We start from the raw sequence: 16,481 nt of genomic DNA, 5'->3' as shown, positions 1-16,481 counted from the left end.
AATCAGTTCCTTCACTTGATTGACTACACTGCACTTTGATATTTTTGCTGTTAGTTTTTCCACAAATAAGCAAAGTCAAAAGGCTAAAATCTTTCTTTTACCAATTTCAAAGTTAATGGGATTTTTTGCTGCCGTGACCTGCTTCTCCGGGTCACCAGCACATGTAAAAGTTCTCAGATAGGCCCATTGGATGTGCTGAAATGCCCAAATCCTCTTTGAACTGCTTCCCCACTTGGGGAATGTCCAGGAAGAAACCAGCAGGATGTAGATATGGAAAAGGAATGACCACTAGGTGTCCACAGAGAGTGAGGTACCCATTCGGGAGCGAGGGGCAGAAAGGTGGGCATTAACCAGGGCACCCCCTCCCTGGCCTGTGCTGAGTGCCAGGCTCGGGGGTAGTGACTTTAGTTAGGGATGCTCTGGGAAAGAAGGAGGTTCAAATGACAGTCCCACCTTAGGCTGAAAATGAGCCACAGAAAAATGTGGACCCTCCTGTGTGGCTCCCCATGTGCTTAAGTGTACATGGTGTGACCTCCACCCACACAAGCCCTTTGCCCTCCGTGACTTAAACAGTTCAGTAGCACCCCCAGACCAGATGGAAGAGCAGCCTCTAAAGGCATCCTGATTACCACTGCTGCCTTTACACGGGGTGGTCGTTGATGCAGATAGACGGCAGTTTATCCTACCCGTGCAGTATCTTTGATGGCACGACTGGTGCTGTAGGGCGTCTTCGTCAGAGATTGTACAGATTAGACTTCTCTGTTCCAGGAAGCAGAAGGTGTGCACGTGAAGCCCCAGGGTTTGATCTCAGCCAGGGTGTTCATTAACATGGATGTGATGCTGCTTGCTCCCTGGTGTCAAGCTACTAGGCTTAAAAGTGGTGGGAAATGTTCCGCTTCCTTCTGTGGGCCGGTGTCTTCCACTGCGCCCTCGTCTTGCTGGCTGTTTCCTTGGATGCTTGCCATGTGTACCCGCCACGTGTGTGTACCATTGTATGTACCCCCTGTGCCAGGCCTGCCCTGAGCACGGCAGTAGGGTCTCATCCCATTCTCCCTCTGAGCCAGGGGAACCAGTATATCCCTGCTCTTATACACAGACGGAGCTCCGAATTTGAGGTAGGAAAGAAAAAAAAAAAAAACACCATAGCTCATGTTCCATTCCCAAATGGGCATGGATGGCCAGGAGTCAAGTTCTCTGGGAAAGGGACTATGGTTTTGAAAACTGCAGAATTTAAGGTAGATTCTCCAGTGGGCTTCCCTGGTGGCTCAGAGTAAAGAATCCACCTGTAATGGGGGAGACCTGGGTTCGATCCCTGGGTTGGGAAGATCCCCTGGAGGAGGGCATGGCAACCCACTCCGGTATTCTTGCCTGGAGAAGCCCCATGGACAGAGGAGCCTGGCTGGCTAAGGTCCACGGGGTCGCAAAAAGTCGAATACGACTGAGCGACTAAGTACAGCACAGAACTCCAGTGACAGAGGTGGGCCTCAAGACATCTAAGTGTTTTGAATCCAGCCCCTGAAGGTAGAAGTCTCCATGACTGTCCGTGGCAGAGTCAGGCTTGCCTGCAGGGGTCTAGATGTCTAGGGCTTAGTGGTGGAGGAGGCCCAGGGAAAATGAGCCTGTGAACCAGGCAAATGTGTCTTCACTCTGCCAGCCCCTCATTTCAGGTTCTTTGCATGTCCTGCTGGCACCGTTTTCCCTTCTCCACACTTGCTTTCAGGAAAGGATCCACAAGCCCTAACTCCTAAGTATGGAACTTGTGGGATACCTCATCCTCAAGCCTGGGCTTTTTAGGAGGAGGACCCCCTGTTGAGCCAGACAAAGAAATGAAGTTCAAATTGTGGAAATTTCGGTACCAACACAACTGGGGTGGGGGGACCCTTGAGGGGTGAGGAGGGCGGGTGCAGAAGAGCCTCTGAGGCCCCATGAGATCCGCTCACAAAGGCCCCTGTTTGCTTGGAGGCCAGGTTGGTCTGACCTCCCAGAATGGCCAGCCCAGGGTGTCAGGATTATTGGGAAAAGCGGGGTTTCCGGCTTCTATGCGGCAGGTCAAGAAACACAGCCGGATTCTGAAGCCAGCGGCCCTGCCGGTAATGTTTTTACACGTCCTTTTCCCCTTTCCTAACCTTGGCTCCCTCTCTCCCCAATCTCTCTTCCTTCCCCTCTCCTCTCCGCTGCTGCCGCAGCAGCAGCGAGGCCCACCCTGCCTCTGAGGTCGCCACCGCCACCGGAACGGATGCAGCCCTTGCCGCTGCCTCGCCGGGAACGCCGCTGCCGGCCAGTGCTGCGGCGGGGACCCCCTCGGACAGAGCGTCCTCGGGGCCCGCCCTGCGGCCGCCCCCCAGCCCCACCCCGGCCTCTCGGCCCTCCACTGCACCTGCTCCCCCGAAGGCGTCTCCTAGCAGAGAAAAGCTGCCCTACGTGCCCCACAGCCCCTTCCACCTCTTCTCCTATGACTTTGAGGATTCGCCCTTGTCCACCAAGGAGAAGGAAGCCGAGTCCCAGCAGGAAAGCAGGTAGATCCGGCCCACGTGGTGGCCTGCGAGAGGCTGCCCAGGGGAAGGTGACACGGGCGTGCTAGCTGCACGCTCTGGCTCGTCTTGCACTGTGTTTGTGTGAATTCGGGTCAGAGCAGAGGGCAGCAGCTGTGTGAAGTCCCTGACCACTCGCTAATTACAGCATGCAGGCCAAATGTGGGCTTCCCAGGGGGGCGCTAGTGGTAAAGAGCCCACCTGCCAATGCAGGAGGTGTAAGAGACACGGCTTCGATCCCTCGGTGGGGAAGATCCCTTGGCAGAGGGCATGGCAACCCACTCCGGTATTCTTGCCTGGGAAATCCCAGGGACAGAGGAGCCTGGTGGGCTGGAGTCCATAGCATGGCAGAGGGTCAGACAAGACTGAGCGACTTAGCACACACAGAGGAAAATCCTGTCTGTGCCAGCTGAGAGCTCTTGTATTCTAATGCCATTACTAAAAATGAATTTATGGAGGTAAGGTTTATAAACATAAGCATGATGTCTGAATCTAAAGCACGCCCCCCCACCCCAAGCCCATCTCTCTTGATCTGCAGAATGCAGCGAGGGGCTTCGCCAACTTTCCAGGCAGCCTTTTGAGTGGGTTTTCCTTCCTTTCACAGTTCCTCTGATTCTCTCCATCTGAGCACCTATTCTGCCTCCGAGCCTTACAACTTCCGGTCTTTCTCTTCCAATAGGTGGGTGTCTTTTCTTTATCTCCTTTCTCTTTTTTGTAGCTTTCAGTTTTTATTCTAATATATGTGATTTCTGCTCATAACTTCCTGTGAGATGGCAAACAGTTGCAGTTTTGAATCACTTCCTGGGCATTAATGTAATTATGTTTAAAATTTTTTATTAAAGTCCACTTGACTTACAGTGTGTTCATTTCTTCTGTACAGCGAAGTGACTCAGTTATACATATATTTTTTCATGTTCTTTTTGACTATTTTTTGTCATAGAACGTTGCATATAGTTCCCTGTGCTATCGTGTAGCACTTGTTTATCCATCCCGTATATGATAGTTTGCCTTTGCTAACCCCATACTCCCAATCTAGCCCTCTTCTCCCCCTCCCTGGGAAACTGCAAGTCTGTTCTCTATATCTGTGAGTCTGTTTTTGTTTCATAGATATGTTGATTTGTATCGTATTTTAGATTCCATATGTATTATTAAGTGACATGGCGTTTGTTTTCCTGCCTTACTTCACTTAGTATGACAATCTCTAGGTCCGTCCATGTTGCTGCAGATGGCATTATTTTGTTCTCTTTTATGACTGATATGCCGTTGTACATATTGATATATATCTGACTCACATCTTTATCCATTCATATGTTGATGAACATATAGGTTGCTTCCATGTCTTGGCTAATATAATTGCATTATTTACATGTGGATGCTTCAGTGATTCCTATGCCAATTGGAGATGAGGCCGAGGGAAGGAGGTGTGCAAATCAAAAATGCTCAGGGAATTTTCAGCAGGTGTTTGTCAGCTTACCTATGTGCCTGCTCTTCACTGATGCCTGGATCAGGACCTCTCTGCAGAGCAGAGAATGGGGAGCAGAGTTTGAATATTTTAAAAATTGTCCAAAATCAGTAATAAAAATCAGTATTAACTGATGGCCCATGTATATTCAGGGAGGAAATGGAGGCACAGAGCAGTTTGGTAAGTGGAGATGGCTTACTCAGCCAGAATGGCTTTGTATACTTTCAGGAGTATGTGACCTCCTGTTTGAATACCTCTAAACACCAAGTTCTCTACCAGTCTCTTTTAGGTCTAAAATTCTGAGTTACTGTGATCTTTCACACAATTTTCATGAAACGCATCTGACATAGCTCTTATGTCCCTTGATAATAGTATCTGTGTACAAGTGATGAGCCACACATTTGCCTGGAAGAAAGATAACCTGGCAACCTCATCTTCCCTAGCAGGACAGTGTTAGCCCAGAATGGTGATGGACTCACAGGCCCTGACGGGGCTTTCCTGGGCCCAGGTCCTTCCCACGTGGCCCCAGGCTTCAGTACCACTCACAGTCCTGGGGGATGAGAGCAATAGAAACGTGAAACTGGCCAAAATAAATATGCACATAAGTTGAGAAAAGCAGCCTCATGCTTGTGAGACTTCCCGGGTGGCTCAGTGGTAAAGAATCTGTCTGCCAGTGCAGGAAATCCGGGAGATGTGGATTCGATTCCTGGGTCGGGAAGATCCCCTGGAGGAGGGCAAGGCAATCCACTCTAGTATTCTTGCCTGGAGAATCCCATGGACGGAGGAGCCAGGCAGGCTACAGTTCATGGGGTAGCAAAGAGTCAGACACGACTGAGCATGCACGCATGCTTGTGAATGAGGATCAGCTTGGATTTAACTGAGGAAAGTTTATAGTTCTTAAATTACTTGATAGGAATTTGAATACTGTATAAATATTGTTTGTACCTATTAATTTTCTGATGTTCACTTACTGTGGTTGTCCCAGGTCAATATGGCTACGCATTTGACTGCTCAGTAGTGGACTGCAATTGAATAGGTTATAATAGAAACCAAGCAGTTAGTCACTAAAAAGAATTTTTTAAAAACAAAAAACTCTGTGCAGTAAATTCAATTAGTTTAGCTGAAATTGAGATGCAAAATTGGACAGACTATGAGATAGTCGAATTAATTGTTCAACCATTAGAGAGACTAAAGGAGGGGAAATAACTCTATGCTTGTTTTATTTCCATAATGTTTTTGAGACATAATTTTAGTAAAGTAATCCTGTTAAAACATTCTCCGGGATGCCCACTTTTGGTCTGGAAGGGGATGGTTTTAGATGCTTGTGTAGAATAACAAGCTCAGTGTCGAGACGGCTGAGCGATGCAGGGCTGAAACCAGACCTGTCTCCCAGAGGATCCCGAGGTCTGGGGCAGCTTCCTTCCCTCCTGAGCAGGGCCCACTGCCTGCTGCTTCTCTCCTCTTCCCTGCTGGGCTTTTTCTCCCTTCTCTGCTGCTTCCTTTCTTTCACATCATCTTGTTCTTTGCTTTTCTCTCCTCTCTATGGCCTATGATTTTTTATTTTAATATTTTTCTTGAGGTGTAATTGACATAATGGGTTCCCTGTGACTCAATGGTAAAGAATTTGCCTGCCAATGCAGGAGACACAGGACACATGGGTCCAATCCCTGGGTCAGGAAGATCCTCTGGAGAAGGCAATGGCAACCCACTCCAGTATTCTTGCCTGATAAATCCCATGGACAGAGGAGCCTGGCAGCCTACAGTCCATGGGGTCACAAGAGTCATTCACAATTTAGCCACTAAACCACCACCACGACTTGAAAAATCAAGCCAACACTCACTCAGAGAAGAAGCAGTTAACCTGCTGGACAGGCAGTGTGTTGGGACTTTTAAGAGATGAGAAGATGAATGCCCAGAAACCAAGTGCCATGAAGATGGTGTGTTAACGGGGGAGAGTGGTGGGGTAGCATTGTGAGTCCCCATCTGCCTGCCAGGATGCCTGGTACTCAGCGCAAGCTGACCCATGGTAGCAGAAAGACAAATAAGAAGCCAGCACAGCAGACTTAGCAACGCAAGATAGATTGGGGGTAATATGAGTATTTTAGGTTCTATTATAGTAATTCATTAAGGAAATCTGAAATTTTACTTCTGTGTTCCACTTTTTGAAATAGATCTTTATTTCATGCTTTATTCTATACATTCTCTTTTACCTTTGAGGATATTTTTTTACAATTGTAATCAAATGTACTGTGTAATATTATAAACTGATGTTGCGTGCAGCATGTGTGCAGGTATAAACACACTATGAACACATGCCATGTTTTCACTTATAAATTGGCAGGCATTTTTAGTGGTTGCATAACATTCCATCAGTGAGGGTTACATCATACTTCCTTATCCTCACACTGTTACCTAGTTGGGTAGTTTCCAGTTTTTTGCCATGATCTCAATGAGGCGCCAGTGAGAATCTTCCTGTGTAATGCTTTTAGGATATAAATCACTGTGAGTAAGGTTATGTAACTTCCCCAAAAGTAGACTTATTTGGTCGGTGGGTGTCCATATTTTGAGATAAATGGCTTCCTAGAATGGTTAGTGCTGATTCTCTTGGTGGGAACGTGTACTGGATTCACTGTGTATGGGAAGGTCTCTGGGCACTTTCATCGTAGCAACCCTTGGGGTCCCGCACACTCCAGTAGTGAGTCCTAACCAAGTCAGAAGAAAGAGTCAGCCCTGCCCTGTCGCTGAATAGGTTGTAAGACAAAGCTCTGCTGATAATAGCTAAATCCACCTTAGCTAAAGAACAGCTATTCTGAAAAAACAAGGAAACCCTAGACTTTAACAAATCCTGAAACTTGTCAGGGTTGGCTGGGAGATGATAAAAGCTCATTGAAACTTAGTGGCTGTCATTTTGGTTCTGAGGATGTGTTGGGTGGAAAACACTGGCTATGTGCACCTCTAAGTGGCGGGCCAGGCTAGAAGGTCTGGAGAGAGTTGCTCCTTGATTGCTGGGCATGCAACGAGACTGTGGCGTCTAGTGAATGAAATTGATTCAGAAACACCTCAAGGAGAATTTTTTAGTAAGATGTTTCCTTAGTTGTCTGATGTTTTCTGCAGACCTTTGATTGAATTAACACTAATTGTGGCTCCACCAGAGAAGGAAACGGCAACCCACTCCAGTGTTCTTGCCTGGAGAATCCCAGGGATGGCAGAGCATGGTGGGCTGCCGTCTGTGGGGTTGCACAGAGTCAGACATGACTGAAGCAACTTAGCAGCAGCAGCATCAGTACCACCACCTGGGCTTCCCTGGTTTCTCAGCAGTAGAGAATCCACCTGCAGTGCGGGAGACTCAGGTTTAATCCTAGAAGCAAGAAAAATCTTCATGATTCAATTCAAAGCAATTTGGATTCTATTTATGTTAGCAACTAGTTTTAATGTACACTTAGAAAGGAAACATGAGGATTTTGTGTAAGCCCTTTGTCATAACCTGCTACTTAGCAGTTTGGGACTTTGGGAAGCTTCTCTAGTAAGAAATAATAAAAATGAAGAAGTTAGTAATTTTCTTTAAGTTAGGGTGATCACTAACAGTGCTACCTTTTCTAGACCTGTTTTTCTTGTAAAAATTAAGACAGTTTGCCGAGTGTTATTCATCTAGTGACTTGTACTCATTTCTCTGTCCCTTCCTGCCCCCAACCTAACCCTCTGTACTCTTCAGATACAGCAGCTTTGGCAACAACTCTCATCACTCCTCGAGACCCTCATCTGGATCCAGCGTGCCCACCACCCCCACGTCATCCCTCTCGCCCCCACAGGAGGCCAGGCCTGAAAGGTGGGTTGCATGTACTGACCGCTTCCTTGTCCTCAAGCAAAGGGAATCAGTTTAAGAGTGCCCAGAGGGAATTTAGGATGGACATGTACCCACAACTGTATTTAAATTGGATCACCAACAAGGACTTACTGTATGGCACAGGGAACGCTGCTCCACGTTATGTGGTGGCCGGGATGGGAGGGGGGTTTGGAGGAGAATGGATACATGTATATGTATGACTGAGTCCCTTCACTGTTCACCTGAAACTATCGTGACATTATTTGTTCATCAGCTATACCCCATTACAAAATAAAGAAGGTTTTTTAAAAAAGAGTGCCCCAAAGAAAAGCATAAATTAAAAAAAAAATCTGAAATATTTCCCTTGACAGAGTATAGTCCAAAAGTAAGACTGTTTTCTCTCTCTCACACTGTACTATATAACTATCTTTTTAGAGGTGGTAGTTTATTGTTAATACTGTCTTCTCTCTCAGCATACTAAAGATAGTTATACAGATTTGTTCTTAAATATTTAAATGTGAATGTTTCGATTCACCCCTTAAAAACTGTTCTAGATTTTGTGTTAACCCTGCAATTTGTGTTAGACATATCCGTTTTCGCCTTTGAATGATTCATTCGATGTTAAATCAGGAGGGAGTGGGCCCTTTAAGGTATTGTTCTTTTAATCCAGGACCTACCAGAAAACAAATGAATTATATGGGTCCGTGGGTGAAATTTAACTTGGCAAGAGTATTAATTAGACCACCAGAAAGGAACTTATTATTACTCCTAGAAGGAAGGGATTGCACAAGGATGTGTTTACAAGGGAAAGGTAAGGCCTGTAATTTCAGAACAATAAAAAACGGCTTCCCTTGTATGGCAAGAGCACCAAGTTAGAGGAGACTGGCTCGGGTTCCAGTTCTCTCACTGAGAAGTTATTTAATCCCTGAGGGTATGTGCTGATTATGTCAATCCTCACCTTAGAGGGTGGTTTTCTGAGCAGATGATAAAGTACGCTTGAACCCCATTGTGTGCGTCCAGTGAAAGTGACAATGTACAATGATGAGATATAATGTCCAGCAGCTCGTGAATGATCAGAGATTCAGAAATGAGCAATTCACAGAGGTCATTTGCCTCTAATCCCAGATTTAAAACAAATCCATATTTGCCTGGTCTCCAGTATATTCTGAAGGGTGTTTTGCTGACTGGAGATTTTGGGAGAAATGGGTTGCCTGGCCGCACACCACCTTTAATTTCTAAAATGGTACCTAAACCCCCTGGTGTCAGACTCCCAGGTGGCACAGTCGAGTGTGGCCGTGAGCTGGTCACATCTGGCCTTGGCTTGGTCCTGGTCATAAGGCAGCAGATGGATTGCCATGAAATCTCTGCTTTTCACCCTAGGGCACTTGTTCTGGGGATCAGCTGAGGTCTCCTGTGCTCCTAGAGAGGTCACCCGGAAAGAGAACCTTTGTCCTGTGGGATGTGAGATTTGAGGCTGCAGTGAGGAATATTAGAGTCTGACTTGATATTACTTCGCTTCTCTCACACTTGCTAGGTCGCCAGCTCCTTAGGAGCAAGGACGCAGGTTTCATTTATTGCTGTAGTTCCTGGGGCTAGGCTGTGGAAGAGTCGCGGTGAATGCCAGTTGAAGGATCCAGGTGAATTATCCACTCATTGTGGACAATTTGGAGGTTTCTAAGGTTGAGAAATTGGAAGGACAGGAGGTCCAAGGGTTTCCCAAGCCTTTGCCTCTGGGGGAACGTTGTTCCCAGGTCCTAATGGGGAAACCCAGGTCCCGTTGGAGCTGAAAGGTCCGGGAGCTCAGAACCCTGAAGGATCCTGCCTGTGCCTCTTTCCTGCTGGGGCTAGCTGAGTGTCCCCTGAGGGGCTGGGGGGATTTAGTGGGGGAGGGAGAAGAGGGGCTGGATCCCAGAAGACCTTGAGTGCCCTGGAGGAGGCTGGACTTCATCCCAAGGCCCTGGGCTGTTAGGGTTTTGAAACAGCTGGTGCCGTGAACTAACTGGTCCACAGTGCAGATGGAGCCAGTGGGGCAAAGCTGCAGGGACCAGGGCTGCTCGAAGCTGCCTCTACGTCAGAGAGAGGTGACCCTGCCCGGGAACGGCAGAGGCCTCGGGGCTGGAAAGGGGCAGCGGGTCTGTGCAGACTTGGCTGCTGCTGGGAGGGTGGACGCAGGGGAGCCTGCGGGTGTTAGAAACAAGGTACTGAGAGGGAAGATGCGGGACGAGAAGCAGCGCGAGGATGGAGATGTTCATCTTGGGGTGCACACGGCCTGAGGAGTGTCTGACACCCCGGGAGATGCTCCGGTGCTGGTGGGGTGAGGACCTCGTGGTCCTCAGTTTGAAAGAAGCACTGGGTTGAAATCCCTCAGAGGGAGCCGGCACACTGAGACCCCGTCGCTGGGTGGCAGCCGAGGCAGGGACCCCTCCTGTTCTGAGCTGCCTCTTCTCCCCTGTGCGCTGCTGCCATAGGAAGTTCACTGTATCACTGTATCCGCCAGTGGGGAAAGCTGCAAAGGGTTTCTTACTTCCTTTCCATTTGCATGACTTTCGTTTCAACCATCACCATCTGCGACTTTGAAACATCAGATGTGCCATTCCATTAAGGCCAGAAAGCCACCAGTACTGGCCACATCACCACTTTCTACTCTCACTTTGCCAGCTTATATTTTGTGAGTATAAAAACCAATAAAAACGAGAGGCCCTAACTCCAAATCATATTCGTATCTCACCACCCTAGCATGTTATGTCAGTCATATTTATAATATTTATTTTTATACAGTTTGACTTTTTCTTTTTTTTTTCTCTTCAACAACTGGATTCTTTGGATATCACCATAATCTATTTTTACATTTACAAATATTTTCTGTCTTATTAAGATACAGGATTGTTTTGACGGAGGTATATACTTCAGGAGGGTTTGTAAGATTTATCCTTGAGATGTTTTATATACCCCTTATTATTGAAACTCAAAAGAAAATCTCTTAGGAAAAGCATGGCACTCTTATGAACAATTGGTTTTTTGCAATGAGAACCCAATTGTTCTGTCAGAACACTCTGGACAAATAAACAGCATGACAAGGCCCCATGCATTACTGGGGAGTTCTAGAAACCCTTTTCCTTGATTTGCAAACAAGATTCACTTCCCTGAAGTCCTAGGAAAATCATGCCAACTAAAACACCCCTTCAGGCAGGTCAGCCCGCTTTGGGACTACAACTGGGCATTATTGTAAGTTTAGAGTCTTCATATTTTTCCCAAGCATATTAGTGTGTTGGATGTTAATAAAACTTGGAATGATAAATTGACCTAGAAAGGAAGAGCTGAAGAAACAATATACAAATGAAGTCAAGCAGGGGTATTAAAATGAACCCTTCTCCACATCTCCTGTTACAGCTTTGTTTACAGGGCTCTTTTAGAAACAGAGAGTGCAGCATTAACTTTCATGAAATTGCAGCTTGAGTTGTACCAAAACAAAACAAAATAAGAAGGCCAGAACCATTTGCAGAAGCCCTCAGGGATACAAGATGCAACTGTTTAATGAAAGCAGACTTCTAAAATGCTTCAATTTTGAAAATGTGCTTTTTGAGTGGAAACATTCTAAATATTTTCTTTTTAAAAGAAAACAAAATTACAAGAGTATTTGAACCATTCATCTTCAAGTATTCAAATAAAACAAACAGGCAGACAATCATCGCAGGGCAGTCACTGTGGCTCTGGCCTGAGCGCATCCTCTCTTGCATCCCTACTGTGACATCCCCCTCTGGTGGGCCTTTTCAGAAGTGGCAGCTGCACGCTTGTTCGGTGTTGTGACAGCAGCTGCTGAGGGAATTCAAGGGAACAGTGAGGCCAGTGCTGGGGGCTGAAGGTGCCTTGAGGCGGATCCGTCTTTGTGCTGGGGCTGGGAAGTAAGTGCTCTGGGAATGAGGCCCCTGTGCTGTGAGCTGGGGGTGGGGGGGGGGGTGGTCATGAGCAAGTGAAGATGCTGAGAGCTCAGTGGGTGCACCTTGGAGATCTTAGGAGGCCAGGGAGGACTTCTCTGTGGACCTGCCAGTACGTGCCTTAAGTACTTTCCCCTCTTGCATTCGTGCTGTTGTCTACTGTAAATGCCAGTCACCTGCCTGCTTTACACACTAATGTCAGGAGTCCTTAATACATGTATGTGCTGTTCTAATACATGTATGTGCCGTTCTGAGTTGCTTCAGTGTGTCCGACTCTTTGCAACCCCTTGGACTGTATCCCACCAGGCTCCTCTGTCCATGGGATTCTCCAGGCAAGAATACTGGAGTGGGTTGCCATGCCCTCCTCCAGGGGATCTTCCTGACCCAGGGGTTGAACCTGCATCTCTTATGTCTCCTGCATTGGCAGGTGGATTCTTTACCACTAATGCTGAGGCCCTAATATATGTTTACACATAGCTGATTCACAGTGTTGTGCAGCAGAAACTAACACAACATTGTAAAACAATTATACTCATTAAGTGTACATATACGTATGTAACAGTGCTTCCCAGGCGGCACAGTGATAAAGAATCTATGTGCCGATGCAGGAGATGTGGGTTCAGTCCCTGGGCCAAGAAGATCCCCTGGAGAAGGAAACAGCAACCTACCTCATCATTATTGCCTGGGAAATCCCATGGGCAGAAGAGCCTGGTGGGCTACAGTCCATGGGGTCACAAAGAGTTGGACACAAAATAAAAATCAAAGCTCAATTGTTAAAAAAAAAAAAAAAAAAAGAGTGCTTGTAAGTTTGGGAATTGTTTACCTTGTATAGTCATCCCAGCAGAGTTTTTCTGACTTTCTGGAAGACTGTAAGCATAGACATTAGTAGTAATGCTTCCTTTAGAAATAAAATTGATAGTAAGGGATAGATAAAAATTTAAAGTTGCAACTTTAAATTTTGTGTATTATTGTTTATATGGGCCTTTCATGTATGTAATAGCATTTGAAAGGTGTGAAAGGTTGCACAGTTTGAAAGTGAAGCTTCTTCCTACCCCGTTATTTTTCCCCAAAGCAAGGGCTCCTTGCAATTCCTTATGAGTACTTCCAGAGATATTTTGTTAATGTTTAATGTAGCTTTACACAAATAGTAACACACTATATAAACTACTCCGCATTCTGCTTTTTTTTCACTTAAAAATTTACCTTCGTTCTCTTTCCATTTTGTTGTTGTTCAGTCACTAGGTCGTGTCTGACTCTCTGCAACCCCATGGACTGCAGCATGCCAGGCTTCTCTGTCCTCCACTGCCTCCCAGAGTTTGCTCAAAGTCATGTCCATTGAGTGCCTCTTCTCCTTTTGCATTCAGTCTTTCCCAGCATCAGGGACTTTTCCAGTGAGTCAGCTCTTCACATCCAGTGGCCAAAGTATCGTAGCTTGAGCTTCATCGTTAGCATCAGTCCTTCCAATGAATACTCAGGGTTGATTTCCTTTAGAATTGACTGGTTTGATTTCTTCGCACTCCATGGAGTCCCATGGCCTCAAAGGTCTTCTCTAGCACCACAGTTTGAAAGTGTCAGTTTTTCAGCCCTCAGCCTTCTTCATGGTCCAGCTCTCACATGACTACTGGAATAACAAACGCTTTGACTATACATACTTTTGTTGGCAAAATCATGTCTCTGCTTTCGAATGTCTCTTTACAGCCGCTCCATTCTTTTTAATACTTTGTTCTCTGGGTGCCGTTTCATATACCCAATCATGTAACGATGGGCCCTAATGATACTGCAGTGTGCTTGTCTGTGTGTCCTTTTGTACATGTGTGATTCTCTCTAGGACAAATGCCTAGAAATAGATTTAGTAAGTCAAGTTTTTGTATTTTTACAGTTTTGATCAGTGTGTGCCCAGTTGCTCTTGGTGAAGATTGCACCAGTTTTGGTTCTCAGCCGCAGTGTGTAAAAGACCTTGTGTTCCCAGCCCCTCTGCCAAAGTTTTCAGCCATTGCTCGCCAAGCAGTGAAGAGTTGTATGTCATTAAAATTTTAATTTGTGTTTCCTGTTATGACTGAGCATGATTTCATACGTAAAGGCACCTCTCCTTTCCTGTGGATTTGTGCTTCATGATCACTGGGTTCTTTTTCTTACCGAGGTGCCCAGGTTCTTTATAAACTCCAGTAGGTGTACCTATTACTTTCCTCAGTCACTGGTTGTTTTACAGCGTTTGTGTGCAGAACAATTTAAATTTTGGAATCACACTTATTAATCTTTTCTGTCTTCTGAGTCTTGTGTTCCTCAAGAGGACAACTTTTTCTCCTTTGGTGGAGGTGGTTTTGTCGCTAAGTCATGTCTGACTCTCGCGACCCCATGGACGGTAGCCCACCAGGCTCCTCTGTCCATGGGATCTCCCAGGCAAGAATACTGGAGTGGGTTGCCATTCCCTTCTCCAGGGGACCTTCCTGACCCAGGGGTCAAACCTGTGTCTCCTGCATTACAGGCAGATTCTTCACCAGCTGAGCCACCAGGGAAGTCCCCTTTTCTCCCATGGTTTTTTCTAATCGTTGGATTGTTCGCCAAATGGTATTCAGACAAGTGACAAAATTGTAGCTGCAATTTTCTCCCATGGTTTCTTCTAATATTTTTGTAGCTACAGTTTTCACATGGGAATATTTTTTCTACCCGGGAAGTTATTTTGGCATATGGTGTGAGGCAGAAGTCAAAGTTACATTTTTTCACTTGTTTGAATACCATTTAGTGAACAGTTCTTCGTTTCCCTGTCAGTTTGTTGTATACCAACAGCAAGGTAGGCTTGTTTCCATGTCTGTTCAAGCTGCTTCCATAGGAGCGTCTCCCATGTCCTCCGGTGCCCACCTTCTCAGATGGATCAACCATTTGAGGCTGTCAGGAGCCCTCTTTCTTCCCCTTCTGCTGCTAGGTCACTTCAGTCGTGTCCGACTCTGTGCGACCCCATAGACGGTAGCCCACCAGGCTCCCTTGTCCCTGGGATTCTCCAGGCAAGAACACTGGAGTGGGTTGCCATTTCCTTCTCCAATGCATGAAAGTGAAAAGTGAAAGTGAAGTCGCTCAGTTGTGTCCGACCCTCAGTGACCCCATGGACTGCAGCCTACCAGGCTCCTCCACCCATGGGATTTTCCAGGCAAGAGTACTGGAGTGGGGTGCCATTGCCTTCTCCATCTTTCTTTCCCAGTGTTTGGAATATGACTATATCATGTGCTACTCTTGAGAGTCCCTTGGACTGCAAGGAAATCCAACCAGTCCATTCTAAAGGAGATCAGTCCTAGGTATTCTTTGGAAGGAATGATGCTAAAGCTGAAACTCCAGTACTTTGGCCACCTCATGCGAAGAGTTGACTCATTGGAAAAGACCCTGAGGCTGGGAGGGATTGGGGGCAGGAGGAGAAGGGGACGACAGAGGATGAGATGGCTGGATGGCATCACCGACTTGATGGACATGCGTTTGAGTGAACTCTGGGAGTTGGTGATGGGCAGGGAGGCCGGTGTGCTGTGATTCATGGGGTCGCAAAGTGTCGGACACGACTGAGTGACTGAACTGACTGACTGACCTTGAAACAGTCCTGCTGTTGTTGTCGTCTGTTGCTGTGGGGTTTTATATGGTGATTGCCAACACTGGAATAGAAAGCACAGGGATGTTTGGGGGAGCTGGGACCAGGCTGTTAGGATGAGGCTGGGAGCCTGACATGCTGAGCCTAAGCATTGCCTTGTGAGACCTCACCTCCTGTGACCCCTAGAATACCTGTCTCCAGCGCTGATGTGGTAACTCCTCCCCTGGATGAAGGTCTCCTGTCCCATACATCGCCTGCCTACTTTCAGTTACTTTGGCCCTTGTAGTAGCAGGCCCATCAAGCATTGCCCTGAGTATCACTGGCTGGTACCTGGGTCTCCCTCATCCTGATTTCCTCCTCCATGTGGACTGCTCTGTATGGGTGTCTGGGTGCTTCTGGCTTCCTGTTCTAGTCTGCTTTGGCCTTTTATTATTTCTTGCCTTTGCTAGTATCTACATATGCCTTGAGGTTCTACTTGTCTGGTTTTCAAATCACTGCTTTTTCCGAATATATGATCCGTGTGTTTTTCTGGATCCCAAACACTTGCTGGCCATGTTCCATCGCTTGGTCTACACAGTACTCTTCCAAAAATTGTGTCAGTAGAGTTAAGAGCTCCATTGTCCAATGGGCTTTAGTTAAATTTTTATTTTTAATTTAAATTGATCAAAGTAGATGAAAAAAATCACTGAAAAAAATCCTGACTAGCACTTAAATGGAACAAAAGGCATTGCCTTTCTTTGTGATTACAGTTAATGGCATAGAGCCCACAAAGGTCAACAGCAGAAAAAGATACCAACGCAGACAGATTCCCTACCATTCAAACCAAGAGGCGGTGAATCTGTGTGCTCCTTGTGCTGTGCACGAAGCAGGCTTTCTACTGGCCGCCTGCTGCTAGGTCCTGATAGCAGTCTTGTTACAAACAAGGAGTTCCTATAAGGCATAATGTGGTCTTGATTAAGTAATTGTGTTGCATCCAAAGTGCATGAGAGCAGAGGCACCCGTCAGTTAACAGAGGGAGTGTGCAGAAGGGTCTGGCTTCCTGATGGCTTCATCAGTGACTGGACATTAGGGGACCTGGGTTCTGTGTCAGCCCACGTGGGTTTTGGATCTGACTCCTTCTCACCCCCCTACCACCGCACATTTAGTCCAGGATCTATGT

The 16,481-nt window shown here is 46.5% G+C and overlaps 1 protein-coding gene across 4 annotated transcripts in view; it reads left to right on the top strand.

Annotated features, from left to right (window-relative positions):
- Positions 1–16,481, top strand: part of FHOD3 (formin homology 2 domain containing 3) — a 530,296-nt gene that overhangs the window by 389,290 nt on the left and 124,525 nt on the right. For 3 of the 4 annotated variants that reach the window (XM_052660257.1, XM_052660258.1, XM_052660255.1), the window contains 3 exons: positions 2,187–2,516; positions 3,136–3,210; positions 7,706–7,819. In XM_052660257.1, coding sequence (XP_052516217.1) covers positions 2,187–2,516; positions 3,136–3,210; positions 7,706–7,819 — 519 coding nt within the window. The remainder of the gene's footprint in view (positions 1–2,186; positions 2,517–3,135; positions 3,211–7,705; positions 7,820–16,481) is intronic. The other variant, XM_052660256.1, reaches the window with a different exon arrangement.

This window comes from Budorcas taxicolor, chromosome 22 (assembly GCF_023091745.1).
Source record: "Budorcas taxicolor isolate Tak-1 chromosome 22, Takin1.1, whole genome shotgun sequence".
Classification (NCBI taxonomy): Eukaryota; Metazoa; Chordata; class Mammalia; order Artiodactyla; family Bovidae; genus Budorcas; species Budorcas taxicolor.
This window is presented reverse-complemented; position numbering and strand designations above follow the sequence as displayed.